Source organism: Leuresthes tenuis, unplaced genomic scaffold (genome assembly GCF_036924035.1).
Source record: "Leuresthes tenuis unplaced genomic scaffold, fLeuTen1.0.hap1 SCAF_21, whole genome shotgun sequence".
NCBI classification, from domain to species: Eukaryota; Metazoa; Chordata; class Actinopteri; order Atheriniformes; family Atherinopsidae; genus Leuresthes; species Leuresthes tenuis.
This window is the reverse complement of record NW_027325375.1, coordinates 6,422,406-6,443,373: the sequence shown is the minus strand read 5'-3', so window position 1 is coordinate 6,443,373 and position 20,968 is coordinate 6,422,406. Positions and strand designations below refer to the sequence as shown.

Here is a 20,968-nt window from a genome sequence, read left to right as displayed (position 1 = left end):
GGTTGTCTGTATAAATACTTTGTTTAATTTTGAAGAAGCAAAATCTTCAATGACAAATAGGGGTACAAACAGCAATTGACCTTTAATGGCTTTATAGTATAGGCAAATATGTAGGCTGAACATCAGCTGTTGCATTCATGTTTGGAGTTTGCATGCTCATGAGGCTACATAGATTTTCTCTGGCTTTTTTTCCCAAATCATGTACCTTCTTGGGACCATTCCTGTCCCTCGACATTTTAGGATGAATGCTAAAGTGATGTAACAGCCACCGTTCAGTTCACAGTTCAGCAAATCGCAGTGCATGTATATTGTCTGGATAAGTCATTGTGTTGTTGCATCAAAGCTGGTTTCCCTTATGCTGGGAATGTATTTTGTCAAAGGCAGGAACAAAAAAAAAGACCCCTTAAGAAATTAGTTTTATTGAATATGATCATCTGCAGTGTGGGCAAAAAAGAAGGGATACTTACAAGTTAATAAGGTCTGAGAGCACCTGCGTTGGTCCCCTGAGTCCTACAACAGTAATGACACCAGTGAGGAGTATTCAGCTGTGATCTCATGGCATCTATTTTGGATGTTGACGTCAGACTACTCAGCACATTAAAAAATTACACTGCAGGGGTACCTTGTGAAATGGTTTTTGGATGATCTAAACTACTTTCTTTTGACAAATTAAAAGTGATGTTCATATCTTCTTGTATTGGTTCTTGCAATATGATGATTATTGTGCTTAGTTTTCCAGACTTTTCTCTCTGGTGTGGTGCATGACATATGGGAGTGGGACTGAGTTAAGTATCGCTCTTCATTGAAGTTTAATTAATCACAGTCGTTGCTAGCCTCTGAGAAAAACCTGTCAGGGTTATGCTGGGCACTGTATATTGCTGTATATTTATATTGCTGTATATTTCTAATAGATAGTTTCAGTCACACACCAGCATTAAACATTCTACACACACACACACGCACAAGGGAAGAGCGTTAACTTCTCTTCAGATGTTTCTCCCAGCTGCCCGGAGGAAAATGGATTAACTAGCATCATTTCAACGCACACACACAGAAGCTGCGTCTACACCTCCAGACTCGTTCTAGCACACCAAGTGCTTCACCCGCCCCCTATTAACACACACTCACACGCACAGAGGGGATCTCTCTTCTTGCAGAAGTCTATTATTAGATGTTCAACCCAGAGACAAACTAATGACACAGTGGGATGAATCACCATAGCTGCTGCCTCCGACTATCATTACACTCACAGCAAAGCTACAGTAGACAGGATGCTGGCCACCACACAAACATAAACACACTCATACCATCACACTGCTCCAACAACTGCAGCAAAAGAAGCCTACCTGGCTGCAGGTTTTTAGTCAAATAAATCCGGCTTCAACTAATACCCAGAACTCAATGTTCTGTTTCGTATTATTTCCAGAAACGTATTTAACTTAAATACTTTTTTTTTTGTTGGTACAAACAAAAATGTGTCTGTGGCAACAAATATCAAAAGACAGTGAGATTCATAATCTTGTGTACTCATTCACTGACCCAACGGGAATTAGTTTTTTCTGCATGAATCATGTTGGAACCACAGAAAGGCCACAGAAGTTGTCCAGACAGGTTAGTTCAGTCTTACTGCCTTCATCCATTGTAGTTCCACCTATTAAATACTGCATTAGAATCAGGTTGGGGAGTTTTACTTCATCTTAAGTAGGAGTGGCACCCTCTCATAAGGAAAGAATTTACCTTGATGGATGGAATTTTTGGACAAAACCAGAGGCCGTGGAGTATCCTGATTGGTAGCCTCAGGACCTCATCTTTGCCTTTTGCAGATAATGTGGTCCAGTTGGCTTCATTGAGTGGAGACATCCAGCAGGCACTGGGACAGTTTTCAGCTGAGTGTGAAACAGCCGAGATGACAATTAGCACCTCCAAGTCTGAGACCATGGTCTGAAAAGGGTGGATTGCCAACTTAAGGTCCAGGGAGAGTCCCAGCCCGAATCGGAGGAGTTTAAGTATTTTCGGGGTCTTATTAACAAGTGGAGGTAGAGCGGAGTGGGTGATTGATAGGTGGATTGGGGTAGTTTCGGCAGAGTTGCGGACCTTATACCAGTCTGTCGTAATAAAGAGAAAGCTGAGCTCGAAGCTGTCAATTTACTGGTCAGTCTATGTTCCAGCCCCCATCTATTGTAATGAGCTGTAGATGCTTATAAAATAATACTTTATTTGGTCTTTGTGTTTTGTAGAGATAAAACACAGTCTGATATCAAAAGTCCTCGTTTTTACCTGAAAACTGCATTCCTGAATATCTGCACCCTGCAAGGTCTTCAAAAGATTTGTTTTCACTGGCCTAAAATTGCAGCAGCATGTGGAAACGGAAGCAAAACTCTCAAAGTCGAGTGTAGTAAGTTAAAAAGAACATTTAAAAATGACCGAAATACACATGGACAAAGCCTCTGTCAGCTAACTGCTTTGGTTTTTCTGACCTGCTGTTCGACTATTTTGTTCTCATCAGCTGTGTCGCTCTCTTGTTATTAAAGCTATAACAATAACCAGAATCTGATTAGTAATTCTATTAATTTACTGTACACAGCGAGAGTCCAAAGACACTGTTATACTGGTTGGCTTTATTGTTGTCTGAAGCACTATTATCAAACTCCACCTACACCTTTCTGCTTGACTCAAACATGCAAAGGCTTCTGCTGCTCCCTGTTGCATTCAGACAGGTCGTTATTACAAGAATGTCTGGGTTGTTACCGTGACAACTGCTGTATATGATGTAAGGGAGTGTCAAACAAACACACAGAAGATATCGAGTCAGGTCTGAATTTTTTTTCTACCAGTCCAAATGTGCACAGAACACAGCTTTAAGTGGCTGCAACTGATGTTAATGGGAGCTTAAGTGATACATTAGATCGTATATCAACGCTGAATGAGACTTGATATATGATCTGCGTTCTCTCTAACCCCTTTACATGGGAAGGAGTCTGCAGGACCAACTCCAAACTAATGTTGCAGCAGCTCTTTTTAAACATCAAAACACTCAAGGAATGCAGCACTAAAAACTGCAAGACCAGACCTAATGTGATTGACTTAAAAACTTAAATTCAGGCATAAAAATGAGCATCATTAAGAAGCATCATCATTTGAGGGAAATCAACTACTTTTAAAACCTGAACTTTTTGGCCACATAGAGCAGATAGAAATAAGACGCTCTCTCAGTTTGTTTTTTGTTGCATTTGCCTGCTGCATCAAAAAACTATTTGAGCCCGCTAAATTACTTGCAGGGAATCAATGGGAATAAACTGGGAGCGAGCAGCAGACATCGCAGCAGGATCGTTGCTACTGTGGGTGCGGCCTTTAACCAACATTTGATACATTGTTATGACGAGGCAAAGCAGAGGCAGAGGAATATTTGCTTAAGTGTTGTTTGTCGACAAGATTACAGAACAACTACTGAGCTGAGTTTTATGAGACCTAATGGGAAAATAAGGAACTTAATAGGTTTTGGTGCAGATCAGGGGACCTTTAATTAATGGCCCCTGAATGAATTTGGGAACACAATTGGGTTTCTGTTAAAAAACACCCGCTGACTGGCAGTTTGGGACCAGAAATACCCAACTTTCTGCAAAGTCTCCTAAGTTACATGTTTTGTTGCACCATCCGTCAACCCTGAGCTCTTCACACATCCAATCCTCTGCAGACTTAGCAGCTCAGTCATAAACTACTTCCTCCTCTGAGAGAGGAGAGTTATAATTTTTGAACATTTATCTTTAGTCCATTGGCTACAATAATCTTGATGAACCTCACACCTTTCAAATAGTGTAATTTAAGAATATTCGAGCTGCATGTTCTGCTTTGGAAGCACAGAAAATGAGCACCTCTCTTGACCTTCATTACTCTTCTTGGGGTTTCCTAAGATAAACGGCATCATTGAGAGTGGCCAGTGAGTGATTCATCGACTCTAACAAGCCAAATGTATAGATAACTGGCTCTGGCAGATAAGAAAGACGGGGGAAATTTCACAAAGCAGGCTGAGTCAGTAAACTGCAGTTATTTTGGTAAGTTTGGCTAATGGATGTTTCACACGTCCAGAATGGATGGAGTCCATTTAAATGACTAACAACTCAGACCTGATCAGCAGCAACACTTAAACTAGCAAACACGCTGGTCTCAAGCCACAGCCTGATGTGTACCTCGCCATAAATATATAACTTCATACCTCTGCCAGCCTGTGTTTAGATTCAACTGAAAACAAACTGTGTTAGTCCTGGACAAGTTTCAGTAGAAAAGGCACAAGTATTACAAGTAGAATTAATTAAAATAATCCAAAGCTAACAGTTATGTTAGATGCCCCATTTCATGATATGATCAATCCGCCATTATTATTTTGCTTTTAGTGATTCTATAACATATCAGCATCATTTAACAGTAATGTAAAAATGACAGTACATCCTCTGTTTATGAGGGTTCATGTATCAGGACATATCAAAAGAAAACCCATCAGGTCTTAACCAGATCTGAAAACTAGGTCAGTTCAACCTCAAATGAACAACATTTGGTCATAATGCACAGCAGCATGTTTGGAAAAAACTAAACACAGCATATCAGTGCAAACACCTCATACCAACTGTCAAGCACGGTGTATACCAAAGTATTCTAGAGTCAGATGTGTTTCCATCTGTCTGACAGCTAAAACTTGGCTGAAACTGGGTCTTCAACAGGACAATGATCCCAAACACAGCAGTGAATCTACAACAGAATGACTGAAATAGAAAAGAATCAAGGTGTCGCAATGGTCCAGTCAAAGTCCAGACCTCTGATTAAAATGATGTGGTGGGACCAAAACAAATGCTCCAAAAAGTGCATGAACTGAGGCAACGTTGTAAATAGGAGTGGAGAGAAGTTCCTTCACAATGGTGTGATAGACTGGTAACATCATACAGAATAATTGACTTAAACTTATTTCTGCTATAGATGGCGCTACAAGCTACTCAATCATGGGTTGTACTTATTTTCTCACACACTGCTTCTATACCCTGTCTCCATTTTTGTTATTCAAATAATGGCACTGTGTAATATGCAGGGTTGCAAAAGGGAAGAAAATTCCCAGTAAGTTTTGCAGAAACCTTCCATTGGAACTTTGGATGGGGGATTTTAGAAATATTCCAAATTGGATCCTTTACACATAAAAAAAGACTTTTCATCAACATTAGCTGGTGTAAAATGCCTCCACTCATTTGCTTTGAATAAGATGGCAAAAACTAGTAGATCAAACACAAATGCAATGCAATGCACCGATATAAAGAGAGTTAGCTGAAGAAATGTAGTCTTCAAAATAATACAACTGATGTATAAAAATGTTGTATGGTTACAAAAAACTGTCTGGAAGGAGGCAGAAGAAACAGCATCAAATTTGAGGTAGCTCGCATCATGATAATATAGCCTCCTTATGAAATGGTGCTAGCTAGCTTAATACTGCTTTACCAGTTAGTGAGCTACTGTATAAATACAAAAATTTTGATTTAATGCTTGCTTGCTAAACTTTAACATCATAGATCAAATATATCTACCTCATAATATCATCAAAACTTACTTGACTTTATGTAGACTTTGGGCTCAAATGTGTGACTTCAATAGTCTGTATCTGTGCAGTGGGCTCAAAAGTATCTTTAGTGGTTCAGAATTCTAGAAATCATCTGTGCATGTGATGTACGAATGTACAATGTATGTAGGGTGTGTGGCCTCAATAGGCCTGTAGTAAGTAGTGTGCTATGTGTCTGGGATTGAGAAATAACATAGATACTCTACTGTATTTGCATCAAATCTGATTTTTTTAGCCAAGATTATGCTACAATATATTTTTACCAACTACATTTAAGTTCCCAACCTTCCATTTTGGAAATTTCCAGTTTATTCCCATCAATTCCGATGGAAAGTTTCCAATTTTGAAAATTCACGGAATTTTACAACCCTAGTAATATATTGTGTGTTGTTGTCCATCCGAGGTTCTATTTACCTCATTTTAAGACCTGGTAAGGACCAGATGATTTTTTTTATTGTGCCTCGATATGTCAAAACCCAGGACTAAAAGAGGGTGGACTTGTAACTCCTTCTAATACTGCCAACTAACATTCCCACGTTTTGTTTTTGTATGCATTAAATGGACAAGACTCGACATGCAAGCTATGCTGACCATGTCTTCTCTCCATCTATGTACAGCAAGATCAGACTTGAATGCTGTAAAAGACAGGCAACACAATGAACTGCTCCTTTAGACTAAATGTACCTGCAAACAACATGTGAGTGTGTCCTCTTTTGATATTTCAAACTGCAGCTCCCATGAGTCTTAGACACAAGACTGCTGTCTGGAAGTCATGTGACCTGCAGTTGTTACTGAGGCATATAAAGATCAGTCTCATTACAAAAACCTACATATATGTACTGTACTGCTCTGTCCTTTCTTGAAAGGAGACATCCCCCACCAACATCTCGCAAGCTGTGCCGGATATTGATGGTTTAATGCTTAGTGACCTTATATTCACAAGTCAATCAATCTGGAGACTATGGAGGAGATAAATTGAATCTGCAGATAATAATATTGATGTCAATGTGGCAACTCCAGCAGGTTCAACATACAGACACTCTCCAGTGTGAACTGTAATTCTGACAGCATTATTGGCTGATCAGTCCAGCCACCAACACGTGCTGTCCACCACCATTGGAGTGGCCTGAGAGCAGAGCATGCATGCAAACTGGTTGGTAAGCTCATTTGCAGTCCCCCTGCCACTTTGTGCCCTAGATGAATCCTTCCAGCTCGCTCTTCCCAGCACAGTTTCTGCACCTATTTTGGATTCAAAACCAGGCCAGGCAGCAGCGCTCAGGGCAGCGCTTTCTCTCAGGTTTACCGTTTCTGCCAAGTTTCTGCACATCTCAAACAGAAGAACTCACTGAGGCGCTGATCAATTAAAAGCGTGTCTTTAAACGCGGAGCTTCCTCCTCTGTGAAATGCATCTGGAGTTTCCCCCTCTCCTCCGCGACCGCCTTGACTGAATACGAGATTCAGGTGAGAGCACGAGACTGAAAAATGTTACATTAGTATGTATTTATTGCTCACAGTGGACTCCATATGATCATTCTCTCCATCTCTGTGTTGGATTTTATTGTGTAGCGATCGACTCGATTAACATAACCGAGGAGGTTATTTTTAGCCCACATAAAGATGCGCTCAGCAGTGATGGCAATGGCTTCCTCCCCCTCCTACACCATAATGACGCCTTGCTGTTACGCAAAAGCAGGGGTTCACCTTTTGTAGATCTCCGGCTCTGGCACCGCTGCCGTCAATTTGTGGCACGACTCGACAAACACACAGGTCCGTAGATCTGACAGCAGTTTGTAACACATCGCAGGGAGGGGGGAGGCGACTTTTAACTTCTGCATTAGGCACAGTTTGATTCCTCATTACGCCTCTGTAAATACACTTGTCTGAACTTGGTATTGGACACACCCAGCATCCCCCTAAGCAGGTAACAGGCATTCTCCGAGGAAGCCAGTGGGCATCCCTGCGCGCCTTATGGGGCCACAGCCGGGGTCGCCCGCGCACCTCACACGTCTCCCAACAATAAAGCGACCTTCAAACCCTCAATACACAAACACTCATACTTTTGATTTACTGACACGGAAAGAGAAATAGCATGCCAAGACAGAAAGTGGACACTTAACTATTTGTAGAGGTGCTGGAGACACAGGTCGAGGCATTCCCCTTCCACTTCGTCCTCAGACAGCAGGTCCGACAAGGGGCGCATCGGCACCGGGTCGCTGTCCTGCAGAGGCATCCTCATCTCCCGAACAAAGAGCTCCAGGAACCGTCGAAAGGTTTTCTCCTCTGCTGCAGAGCCGGCCATCATTTCTCATTCCTGGACAGAGAGAGACAGCTCCGCCCGTTAGTAACACTAACTTGCCGGGCTAAGAAGAGAAGAGTCAGTACACTAACCGAACTAGTGGGACTGTCAGTGCGCTACCATACTACCTGAATAAATGTGTACTACCGGAGGAGCAGGGCCGTGGACTACCGGTGTATCTGAAAACGGCAGGCCAGACGGGAGGAGCGGACCGTGGCGTCTACGATTATACTACTGGACGAGCTGTCACCGGCTTGACTGATCCCCCATTCAGAGCCGAGCGGGAGCGCGCGCCGCGTTATCAGGGATTTCAGTTGAGCTGAGGATGGTGACGTCAGAGAGACGACGATGTAGGCCATGAACGCGCACGCTGCGCTGCCTTCTGACGTCTGAGAGCTTTTTGTAGACTTGCCACCACGAAGGCGGCCCATATGTTCACGGTATGAGAGGTGGAGGAAATTTAAACTTATGTGTGAAAAAATATTTAATCAAACTTAAAATTCTTGCATTTAGAGTCCCCATGAAATCAACTGAAATGCGACTACTTCATAACAAACTGTCCTCTCATTTAATGTTAGGTATTTCATGGTATCTCTTGTGGTATAGGTCACATATACACCAGTATGTGTAACTCAGTAAATGCTAATGAGTCACCCTGCATTTGGGGGCGTATTCTAATTTTGCATGAAATTCTCCATCTATAAAATTGAACTGCAGAAGAGTCCATACAGAACAGTGGGCAGTGCCTGATAAGTGCAATGGAGCTGACTAATCAGAGTAAACTGGGATTTTCCTTCGAGGGACAAACCCCTCACCTTATTTTTCACAGGAACTATTAAAATAATCTGAAGCATATCACACTAATAATGTCAGGGTATAAGTAGGAAATAGTATTTAAATAGATTAAATCACATAGCTTGGCTTTAAAAATAAAGTTTTGACAAAAATATAAATTAAATGACGAATCTTATCTTAGAAACTGGACATATAACATAATTACTGTATTAGATATTTAGGAAAATAACCCTTATATAACAACAGCACTCCCCTGAAGCAGAACCCAGCCCTGCAAAAACAGTTTAAAGAACACGACAAAGAGTTTGAGTTGTTCAGCCAACTTCCAAATTCCACAGATCCCAATCTGATAGGATGTGATGTAATCTGTGGAAAGCAAGGCCAATCCACAAAGACCCCACCCCACATCTCACAGAACCCAAAGGATGTTCTACACCCGCAGATGTTCTTTGTCCACACTCTGACTTTTTTCCCGTGGCATGAGGAGAAACTAATCAATATTGGGTGTGTGGTCATAATGTTATGGCTGATGTGTGTCGCTAACTGTCTCTTTGTTCTAGAAAGTATGTTGTGGAGGGAAGAGGAAGATTAAAAACATTTTACCTAATTCCTACCACCCTCCCCACCTCTCTCTCATCTAATTGTTTTGTACTTGTTTTCTTGATTAAATTATGTTTGAAATGTTTGAAGTCGAAGGTCGACCATGACATGGGGTGCATGCCAACAACTGAGGAGGAACAACGATGTGGTGTATGACCCCAACAGGAGCAGCCTTGTATAACTATGTGTCAGAAAAAATATGATTAAAATGTCAAACCAAACTAAGCTCTTGCTTTCTCCCCAGTGGTAGCCAAGGCCCACACTGATATTTGGTGTAGACTGTCACCAAATTAATTCTGCTTGTCACAATTCTAAATACAAAAGTTGACTGTGTTTTTCTACACATTCTCTAGAAACACTACAACTCATCCTTCTTCAGATTAAATCATCTCATCCACGTTCTGAGCATTTACCAGTGCCTCTGTTCCTCACACAATAGAATGGAGTGTATTACTGATAGTAATCCCCTGGCGGTGAGAGAATTATCCAGTCCATTAAATGGTAAATGTGGAGCTTAACCCCATTATGGTGCATCATATGATTTAACAGCTGACTAGATCTATAAATAATTTTCAAAAGGCCAGAAAGATCAAAGAGACACAATTCTGAAAAGCAGTCTTTCTGAATGTATGCATAATCAGTTTTGTCGATGTCCTTTGAGGCTTGCAGTTTGAACTTCAGTGGCCTATTTGAAATGATTGTATTCGCGTTTTGTCACAGAAAGCGTTAAAGTGCCAATTTACACCATAACAGAGAGGAAGGACCTTTGGGAGAGAGGTATTTTGTATTTTCCAGCACAGCTCTTCTGCCACCAGTCCCCACCTAGCACACAACTCTCTACTACATGCCACTGCATAAATAAATCCTCATGCTGAGAGAGAGGAACTCTGCAATTTGTTTGCAATAAAGTCATCCCACATAGGTATGTTATGTAATTTATTCAGTTGTACTCCAACCAAGCAACAGGTGGAGGTGGCTTGTGAGCATCATAGCCACAAACCTGCATGTTGGCACCCTGGCACCATTGCTTGCTGTCTTCCTGAACCGAGAGGAACAGAAAGTCCAGCAGAATTTGGGGGCAACAGGACTGTCCACCACATGCTTAACCTCTGAGTGTCTGCACATCAAACAAGAAACAGTTGGCATGTTCATCCCTTACTGGTCAAATAAATCAAAGGCGCTCCTTTTTCTTACCCTAGGAGAGAGAAACGTAGTCTACATTTCCATCCACTGTTGAGTTCAGAGTATGTATATTAACTGTACTACTGTCCTTGTCTCAGTATACAAGCAAAGAATGGGAATCGATTTATTGATCATGATATGTCTGAATTAATTATGATACATGGCAATATACCCCCTTTCATCTTATTAGTGTTGGGCTTTTTCCAGTTGACGTATTACCTCACCAACTATAACAACTGAGCTGAGAGCAAATTGTTACCACATTGACCCATGAATTTGACAGCTTTACAGGTCTGTACACTTCATACTAGCTGTACGCCTTAATTTGATTTAAACAAATAAGACACACGCTTTCCCTTGAGGTAATTCTCTGTTTTTATCTGCCTCTTATTCATCTGTGTATCTTCACAGTAGTGTAGCTTCATGGCCAGTTTGTAATGATTTGAAAAAATACATGCAGAACCATTTGACTCCCAACTTAATTATCTAAGTTTGTAAATCGGTTTTTGAGAATTATATCTGGTCTTCTATCAGTTGGACCAACATGTTTGCATGAATTGTAAAATTCAGCTCTGACAACACTGCACCCAGTGAAACATGTTAAGCTGAAAATCCCTCCTTAAAGGAAGACGGAAGCAGATATATTTTCTTCTGGAAGGGAAAGACCCAAACCGATGTGATAATTAACGCTGTGTAGTTTTCCATCAAGACGAACCTGTTTGAAAGCATACCAGTGTTCCATGAAGCTCTGCTTCCTCCTCCACAAGTCCAGACAGCTCCCCAATGAGTGTGCCCGTGCACCCACAGTCACAAGCTCTGTGGACAAAAACAATCGGGACGCCACTGAGTCATCAAGATAAATGACAAGTTTGTTATTCTTAGTGACCTCAAAGCAAGACCAGAAAGAATCCACAGCAGCTGGAATGGAGTGCTTAGAAAGCACTGAGTAAGCAAAGTTGACATCAAGATCAATTCTGAAAGAAACTCAGGCTAAACATCAGGAGAGGGTGCAATTCCTCCGGGGATACACAAGGCAGCAGTCCTCAATGTCCTAAAGGCCTGTGATGAAAGGTTGCAGAACACCAGGGAGGAGAATGCTAGACCACCCCAGTGGTTGCTCTGGTCCTTTTAAATAACATCGTATTTATTAAGTCCAGGGTCAGAGGAAAAGGAAGTATATCCAGTATTGTCTGGATGCTGACTGCCAAAATAAGTGAGCAACCACAATCTCCTACACTAAGTCTTGGATGATGACTTTATATTCACAGACCATGAAGACTCCAACATGCTGGACTGTTGATCACCTGTCTAATCCTCCAAAGCTGTTTGAAATAGCAGCCTTTGGAAAAACAAATCTGGTAGATTTGAAAAATATAGAGAGCTGCAAGTATCTGGAAGGTACCATCATTTTTAACTTCCAGAAACTAAAAGTCCCCCTAAGACTTGAAGCACTTCCAAAAAAAAAACCATTTGTCATCCTGCTTTAGTTGGAAATCTCCCATCTAAGCTCTGATCATAGACAGGTCCCTTTGTTTCAGACAAGACTGTTGAGTATTTATACAGTAATACATATATTTATAAATGTTCTGGGTGAAAGGAGGGTTTATAAAAGGATGAATGAGAAGTTTAAACTTTCATGGTCGAGTATGTAGTTTAACAGCTGGTTTTGTCTGTAAATATAAAAGGTAAGTAAGACAGTTCAAAGAGGCACAATTCCTGAGAAACAACTGTACACATCACACAAGCCCACTCACCCCACTGTGGGAATCACTGTTATAATTAATGCCCCCTTGAAGCTCATGATATTCATGCTATGCCACACGGTGCATTTTAACGCCACTTTAAACTAATCTCTAATTCTTTTGCTCCCATTACTATAAAATTCATCTGTCAGTGTTTCTCTGTTATACCAAGGAGTTAAACATCACCTTTTGACATTTGTCATTTTCTTGTGGTCACATAGTTGAAAGGACTGATGGTAGTTTTTAAAGTTAGACACAAAAAGCTTTCCTGAACCACTTCTTTGTGATTCTAATGATTTAAGTTTAGGTCCAATAAAATGCCTTGATAGGAATATGAAGAGCTAAAATATTTGATCTTTATATATGCTGATAACTTTATGTCGTAGTAACTGCAGTCTAGGATTATGTGATAAACAGCAGTTTGTCAACCACACTGTGTTGGAGTAAGATGGGCCAAACATGTTATTGTAAAAGAGAAATTTACAGTAGTGGCTTTATGCAAGCATCGTTTACTTCTACTTCTGATTTCTGTGAGGGAAACTTGTCTCACTCCACAACATTTTTCTGACAGAGGCAGTTCATTTACAAATTCAAATTTTATAAGCAAAACATATGATGAACTAAGATATCATACATTCCCAGCAAAATGGGATTTCACAACCCTAAAAATACAATAAAGCTAAATGAAATGTGTTGGATAATATTATGGTGGCTACAGATTCAGAACTTTTATAGTTTAGTTAGGAAACTTTTTTTAAATGGTACTTTTATTTACATATGAAATAATCTTGTAATTTTACATCGTGGTGTAACTAACTGTACATCGTATATTTCTTCCAAACATGATGAAATGGGGTGGGGGGAGTTACACCACAGTGGAACGTTGTGTTAAGGAACTTTGTCTGTACTTGGACATTTTGGTGTAAGGCAGTTACAGGATCCGGAAGTACACCGACAAATGGGTGCGCCACTGTTTTCCTTCCCCCGCTTTTCAACATGAAGGAAGCAAACATGGCTCTCCCTGTGAGTGTGGGGGATCTGCTACAGGCGGAGCTCCAGGAGGACGCCGCTTACCGGGACGACGGCCTGTGTGTTGTCGGGATTTTCGGGAAAAGCAACATGCAGCCCGGGCCGCTGAAGGAGTCTATTGTTAACACTCTGGCCGACAAACACATGTTCTCGCTGTTCGGCGAACCGGAGGACGGCGGTACCGCGGACAGCCTCATCCAAGCTTTCTACAACCAGGAGAACCGGGTTCTGTACCTGCTGCTCTCCTCCGTGTGCGACAGCAGGCAGCTGCTGCGGGCCTGCCACTCTCTGAGCGCCGGCACCAGCCACTCCGACGCCCACGACTTCTGGAAAGGTCTGGACCGACAGCACTGCCTGCACCTGCTCTACATGTTCTCCGTGTGCCACGTCCTCCTGCTGGTACATCCCAACCAGACCTTCGACGTGACCTACGACCGGCTCTTTAGAGCTCTGGACGCCCTGAGACAGAAGGTCCTGCCTTTGATCCGGGCTGCCATCAAAGACTGTCCGGTGTCCAAAGAGTGGAAGCTGAACTGCAGGCCCTGCCCTCCACGCCTGCTGTTTGTCTTCCAGATCAACGGCACCCTGAAGGTCTCTTACCAAGTCACAACCTCTTTACACCTGTAGACAAAGTGAACAATGACGCATTCTTTGTAAATATATGTTAATTTAAAAGTGCTTTAAAGGTGATTGACAAACTAATGACAAATATAGCTTATAAAACAGTTAAAGAATAATGGACACTGTGAAAAAAAAATAGAGGGGAAAAAACGTGAAAATAAAACCAATGAACAGGCACAAAAACAAATGAACAGTGACTAATAAAGTCTTTGAGAGGGAACAAAGAATGTAGTGAAAAATAACAGTCACCAAAAGTGCACAAATTGCATATTTGACTACATACAAAGCTGACCGATAGTAATCAAGTTCATCGAACTTTCTACGAATTTAAATCACATCCCTTTTTCTTTTGCTTTCCAAAGATCTCAGGAAATGGCTCTGAGTCGGGGGGAAACCCCGACAAACCCAAAAAGCACTCTCCCAGGAGGCGGCTGCAGCACGCCCTGGAGGACCAGATATATCGGATCTTCCGGAAAAGCAGAGTTCTGACCAATCAAAGCAGCAACTGCCTGTTCACGGTGCCCGCCAACCAGGCTTTTGTGTACGTCATACCAACAGCAGATGACGACCCGGTAGGTACGCTGCTTGGCCAGCTTCGGTCCAACTGCATCTTGTCCGACCAGGACTCCACTGTTACGCTGTCAGGACCGAGGCGATACCAGCAGATGCGGCGTTCGGCTCGGCAGAGCAGCTGCAGCGGAGACTCGATTAGCATGTCGATGGGTGGTCAGCTGGTGGACTGCAGCCTGAAGGAATTCCTCTGGCAGCACGTGGAGCTAGTGCTGACCAAGAAAGGCTTTGATGACAGCGTCGGCCGCAACCCGCAGCCTTCACACTTTGAGCTGCCAACCTACACCAAATGGGTCCAGGTCGCTTCCAGACTTCATCAAGTCCTAATCAGCAACACGGATGAAGATGTAGCTGAGCTGGCCACAAAAGTGCAGAGCCAGGTGAAGGTTTTGGATGGTTTTCTTGATGCTGACACAAAATTCTCAGAGAACAGGTGTCAGAAAGCTTTGCCGCTGGCCCACAGCGCCTATCAGTCCAACCTCCCCCATAACTACACCACCACAGTGCACAAAAACCAGCTGGCACAGGCCCTGCGGGTGTACAGCCAGCACGCCCGTGGCGTGGCTTTCCAGCGCTACGCACTGCAGCTCCATGAGGACTGCTACAAGTTCTGGAGCAACGGACACCAGCTGTGTGAGGAGCGAAGCCTGACGGACCAACACTGTGTTCACAAGTTCCACCTCCTGCCTCAGCCAGGTGAGCGTCACAGTCCCTTATACGTTATCTCCTCAGAAAACATGCACCTGGAGAAGCGGTCTGTTATATTTATTATTATTCTTTATTTTGACTGAAAAATTTCAAGCTGTAGATGTCTTGTTTTGTCGGGCAGCAGCCTGAAGATATTCAGACAGGTGCTGTGTGTTCCAAACAATCGAGTGATATCATTCGACTGTGATGAGACTCGACCGATCAATAATTGCGCTCGTGTAAAACCAGGAACTAAGGTGCAGAAAATCTAACACTTATTTCTGCAGGGGAGAAGCCGGACATGGACCACAACCCACCCATCCTGAACCACAACAGCAGGGGGCGCTCCACCAGCTCCTGTAACTGCGGCAGGAAACAGGCTCCTCGTGAGGATCCGTTTGACATCCAGGCTGCCAACTATGACTTCTACCAGGTCAGCAGTCACACTGTGGTCTCCCGCTGAGGCGGAGCAGATCCTCTCTGCCGGCTTTCAAATATTAAACTGTGATGGCACCCATCAGACTCATCCTGCGGGCTTAGATCGCCTCAGTGTTTCGCACAGCTGGTCACCTGCTGGTAAAGATGCCTTCTGCTGTGTTTTTACATTGATGAAGCATGTTTGGAAAGGTGGTAAACTTTTATGTTTGGAGACATACAAGTTTGATTTGTGTCTTTACCATTTCATGAGGGGAAAAATATGGCTCTGCAGCTGCTAAAGGCTCCACTGTTTAAACTACCTAGTCGCTAACTGCCTGCTGGTTGGTGCTGAACTGGTAATGTAGTGTTTTTAGAGATTAGATTTAGAGATAAAGTTTGAGATTTTTCTCTGTAAACTGCTTCCCTCTGAGGCCACAGCCAATAGTTCTGTTGGTTTATCACTACGAGCGATGCCTTTCATGCTGTCCTTATTAAACAAACTGATTTAAGACTTCCTAAATAAAATATGTGACACAGTACATATCACATTGCAAACTTTTTCTGCGTCTGTATTACACGTGTAGCACCTGTAACAGTGTTTTTCATCATTAGATGCTGGAGGAGAAATGCTGTGGGAAGCTGGAGAGGATCGGGTTTCCAATGTTCCAGCCCAGCACTCCTGACCCAGCCCCAGCCTGCAACCAGGCTCAGCGGGTCCCATGTGAGGGCCCCGGCGAGGCGGAGAGGCTGAAGGAACCGAGCACTGCACAGAGCCACACACCCGGAGACACCAGCCTCAGCCTTGCTCTCAGCCTGGGCCAGTCCACAGACAGCCTGGGGCCCTATGCTGACGGAGACGCACCCGAAACCCAAGTCCAGCAAAAGAGGCCAAGCCTCATCGATCGCCAGCCCTCCACTGTAGAGTATCTCCCTGGTATGATGCATTCTGGCTGCCACAAAGGCCTCCTCCCCAAGTTCTCCAGCTGGTCGCTGGTCAAACTGGGTCCTGCAAAGTCATACAACTGTCACACTGGTCTGGAACAACCAGGCTTCCTCCCTGGCTCCTCTTTCCTCTTACCGTGGGACTTGGTTATTCGCTCTCGGTCAGAGGAGGATGCAGGACTGACGGAGCCTTTGGATGGAGGCACGTCCTCATGGCCGGCCCCCAACAAGAGCCTTGTTGGAAAGCGAGGGAGCACCGGGGGGCTTGGCAGGAGTCGGAGGAGGGATGATATGGCTCGGGTCTTTGTGGGGTTTGAGTATGAAGACAGCCGGGGACGACGCTTCATTAGCTGCGGGCCTGATAAAGTAGTGAAGGTGCTGGGGCCAGGGGGGGCCAAAGATCCTGCCACCAGGGTGCTAAACACCGACATGCCTCTGTACATCCCGTCTCCCTCCCAGGGCCGAGGCCTGAAGCCGCACTTTGCCCAGCTGGCTCGTCTTTTCATTGTTGTGCCTGATGCGCCGCTGGAGGTCACTCTGAACCCACAGGTAAACAGCTGAGTGGCTCCACATTGTCTCTGTGGAAAATATGGAACATTTTTCTCTGGATTTCCATTTTTACTTTTCAGCCCTCTGGGGAATTAAATGAAAACCCTGCTTTTTATCCCGTTTTCCTGATGCAGACCAAATGCACTGGCGAGTTCCTACTATTGTTAGATGTGGAAGATATGTGCTTATAAACTAAAGTCTGAGAGGGGAATCCTTGTGAGATTATTGTTCACAGAATGATAAATTGCCTGATATAAACATCATCTCACATTGTCTCTAAATTGACTTTTTTCTTGTCTAATGACCAGTGTGGCTTTCAGATCCCTGGGTTTCTGGGTGTGTTGAGCCCTCTTGTGTGATTGTATAAGAATCGTACTTTACCTCTAAATATTTTGTTGTTTTGATGTTTCCAGGTACAGCCCGGTCTCCCTCCCTGCCCAGTCTTTCATCCAGAGCAGACGGAGGTCTCGTTGCCGCCCGATGGCCTTTGGGTGCTACGGTTCCCTTATTCTTACGCCACAGAGCACGGCCCCTGTTTCCCCCCCAAAGAGAACCAGCCCCTCAGCAACTACAAGGTGTTGCGAGGCATCCTGAAGGCTACCACGGCAAACCCGCCACCACAGTGAACGTCAGTCTTTCATGAAAGACGCCATCTTGCTGGATCCAGTCTTTTAGTTTTTTAGTTAACCTGCTCAACGCAGCGTCTGTCGTGACCCACTTTTTCGATGATCTGATGACTTTTAGTGCACAGTTGAAAGAAATTGACTCACCAACAAACTTTACTTTGTAGCTCTAAGGACAGTAAAGCATCATTCAGCTATTAAATAGTCTGCTTGAAACGCTTTATTTTTGGCTTTTTTCCTGAGCCCTACATCCTCAGGCTGCAGAGACCTACCATGTCCACGGTCTGCGATCAGTGTCTGTTGGGCAGGGCTGAGCACAGATGGCTTTCACTTGTACTGGGACCTGTGCAGGTACCTCTCACACTCACTGTGAGCAGTGGAGGAAGGTTTGAGCATGTTTAAGCTGCAGCCACAGTTGTTCTGCTACAAAACTAAGGAAGACTTTACAGAGCCAGACGAGACGGATGAAAAAGGCACCATTAATTTTACTCATGAAATTGATTGTCTTTATGGTTTAAGGATTTGGTGGGCCTCTTTCATGTTTGTTTTTTTTCGAGCACTAATAGCATGGAATGCTCCTGTAAGCAGTCACTGATGTACATCAATGGTTGTCTTTTCACAAAGATGTTTTGGACCAGTAACACAGACAGTTTTCTCCCATGCCTGCTGAGCATGTCCGTGTTGGTGAGTTTAAGCACAGTTTTGACGGGGAGCGATTCCTCCACTGGAGCTTTGCCTGAAAAGCAGGAAGCCTTTAAGGATCCTGGGGATGAATGACCTATTTTTTTGTCTTACTGTTTATTCCCACTAATAAGTACCTGCATAATTGAACCCACAGTGTAGGTGTGAAAGTGCTTTTTGGATCGCGGCCAACATTTGGAAAACTGTAATAACATTTGGTTTGTGGCCGACTGAAATCCGCCTGGAGCAGCAGAAACATTTAGAATGATGGACCGATGATGAACTCCAGGCTTTGTTGCTTGTTCACAGTCATGTGAAGAACTTCCACTTCTGGAACATCAGCTGACTTCTCCCCCCGGATAAAGTTCTGGATGTTCTTGGGGAAATTCAAATCATTGAAACCTTTTGTTGTAGAAGGCTCTTTAGTCAGTGAGAGGTTGTTTGATGCTGGGTTGGTGACATGACAGTGGAGGACCAGTTTTGAGAGCAGGGATACGATGGATGCCAACAATTATGAGCCTCCTGTAATAATGATGATCTTGTTTAAGTTGTGAACTAATTGAATTTGAGTCAGTTCTTCAGTCTCAGAACACTCATTTTGCACGTGCTGTTTTCCAGTTTTACTGAGTTAAAAAAACGCCTGCAGCAGTGAAGTGTTGTGTATATATAGTGTGTATATACCGGCTACAGTCCAGATACATTAACATAATGCACTGGGTCCTTGTTTTGTCTGTAAATAATCGCATCCTTGTCATTCTGTGCCAGATTATTATTTTTATTAATGTTATCTCACTGTAAAGATAAAAAAGTGAATAAAGTGTGAAAATCCAATCAGGTGCTTATGACTGAGCATTAATTTTTGAATTTCCATTTAACCTCATACAAATAAGGTCATCATGATACACATCACAAAGACTAACAGCAGCCCAGGAGGGACAGGGTTAATTTTTCAGGTTTACAGTGTGCTCTTTATCCACCAGATAGAACCACTAATCTTTACTGTTTTCAGTCATTTTCCTCTGAATCATCCATTCCTGTACCCTTTGTATTTTACACAGACTGCTCCCAACGCTTGTAGTCCACAAATTCAGGTTTATTATTATTATAAGCTTCTTATTTCACCTTTGTGTAGTTCTTTAGTTGCCCGTCATTGTAAGATTACATTTTGTTTTATATAAACAGTTGTGGTAGTTGAGCAGCCTGTAAAAGCCATGTAAAAGAACGGTGTCCACACACCAGGGGGCGCTGTTGATTCCATCTGCATCCTGTTGGTCTGTTAAAGTGTCCTGTTTACTCCCCTCAGTCTGACAGTTCATGTCAAATTATGAAAGACAATTTGTAATGCAGAAAGTGTCGAAGATAAAAGTAAAAGTTTATCACTTTTAGCTGTACTCATTTCTCAAGGTGCCTTTGACATTAGATTGGAGGAGAAGGACAGTAAAGGAGCCAGCAGTGTTTCAAATTAAATTGAACTGAACACTGCTTATTTAAAAGATAGTTATATAGACACCTGTCGATGGATGTCAGATTATTATATTGGAAGGAGAAAAAAAACTCCTTTATGTATCGACTCTTTCTGATCTACTGCTGATGATCCATCAGAATTCTGTAAAGACCAAATACAGGGAATGTGGTGAACAACTGGTGAACTCATAGTGTAGTAATACACATACACATACACACACATACAAAACGCACGTAGGCTTCAGGAATTTAGGCAAGAATTAGGTTAACAAAGCTAAGGAGATTCAAGGTCATTCAATTCTTAAAGGTACATCAAAAAATGTGCTATAGATAAAGCTCATGTCCACCATAATGAACACATATGTTGCCTGATAACTTAAAAATATTTTAAGCAGACTTTATTCACTGTAATAATAATGTTCTATGTTATCTAAAAAGGGTACATAAGATTTCTATGCACTTTTACATCAAATATATGTTTTATTTGACTAATTTTTTAGGTGTTACAATTGCCAGCAAAGCCCTATCTTTAGTAGTAACAATGTATAAAGTGTTATTGATACGTGTCTCATATCAAAATATGACTATTGTACTTTAGTTACACATTTTATAGGCCTTTGTAGACAGTTTTACTACTTACCTATCAAAAGACAGTAAACAATTTTTACACTTTACTGACACCAATAAACTCCTTCCAGTACTTCACCTCAGCTGACTCACTTCTGGCTTCTCTTTATCAATTCAAATTTTACATCAACATCTTTCAGTCTTGATTGTTGACAGACTCCTAGTTCAGGAGTTACACCATAAGCACAGCGTGTGTTCCATTTGCAGAGGCCCTCATAAGGCTTTGTTTACACCATGAATTAAGAACTCACTGTCACTCAGCCATGCTCACAGTTCTTGCCAGTGATCACTGGTTGTATTGAAAAAAAATATAGTTTTACTTGGAATCAATCTGGTATAAATTCCAACAAGAAGCAACTCTCTTAAATGAAACCACTTCTTTGACATGAAGGTGGTCCATATGAAGACTGATCCGATGAAAACGATGCAGGACCGTCCAGTAAAAAGTGTCCCATTAACAGGCCGCAGGCTGTTTAAGCCAATAAAAGCAAAAGCATTTCTGATAGATAAGTTTGAGCCTTGACTGGTGGAGCTTGAAAGTTTTTTA

The 20,968-nt window shown here is 42.7% G+C and overlaps 2 protein-coding genes across 3 annotated transcripts in view; one reads left to right on the top strand and one right to left on the bottom strand.

The window, feature by feature from the left end:
- The window catches only part of ppm1e (protein phosphatase, Mg2+/Mn2+ dependent, 1E), a 52,649-nt gene extending 44,456 nt beyond the window's left edge, over positions 1-8,193 (bottom strand). Inside the window, exons 1-2 of one of the 2 annotated variants that reach the window (XM_072374760.1) lie at positions 8,021-8,193; positions 7,714-7,907 (exon numbers count right to left, since the gene is read on the bottom strand). In XM_072374760.1, the coding sequence (XP_072230861.1) occupies positions 7,714-7,898 (185 nt within the window). In that variant the 5' untranslated portion in view covers positions 7,899-7,907; positions 8,021-8,193. The remainder of the gene's footprint in view (positions 1-7,713; positions 7,908-8,020) is intronic. The other variant, XM_072374761.1, reaches the window with a different exon arrangement.
- Positions 8,194-13,199: 5,006 nt separating this feature from the next.
- Positions 13,200-19,161, top strand: smg8 (SMG8 nonsense mediated mRNA decay factor). The gene is made up of 5 exons (XM_072375113.1): positions 13,200-13,831; positions 14,224-15,127; positions 15,406-15,551; positions 16,148-17,026; positions 17,440-19,161. Exons 1-5 carry the CDS (start codon positions 13,208-13,210, stop codon positions 17,650-17,652), a joined length of 2,766 nt encoding a protein of 921 aa, XP_072231214.1. The 5' UTR covers positions 13,200-13,207; the 3' UTR covers positions 17,653-19,161.
- The last annotated feature ends 1,807 nt before the right edge of the window (positions 19,162-20,968 follow it).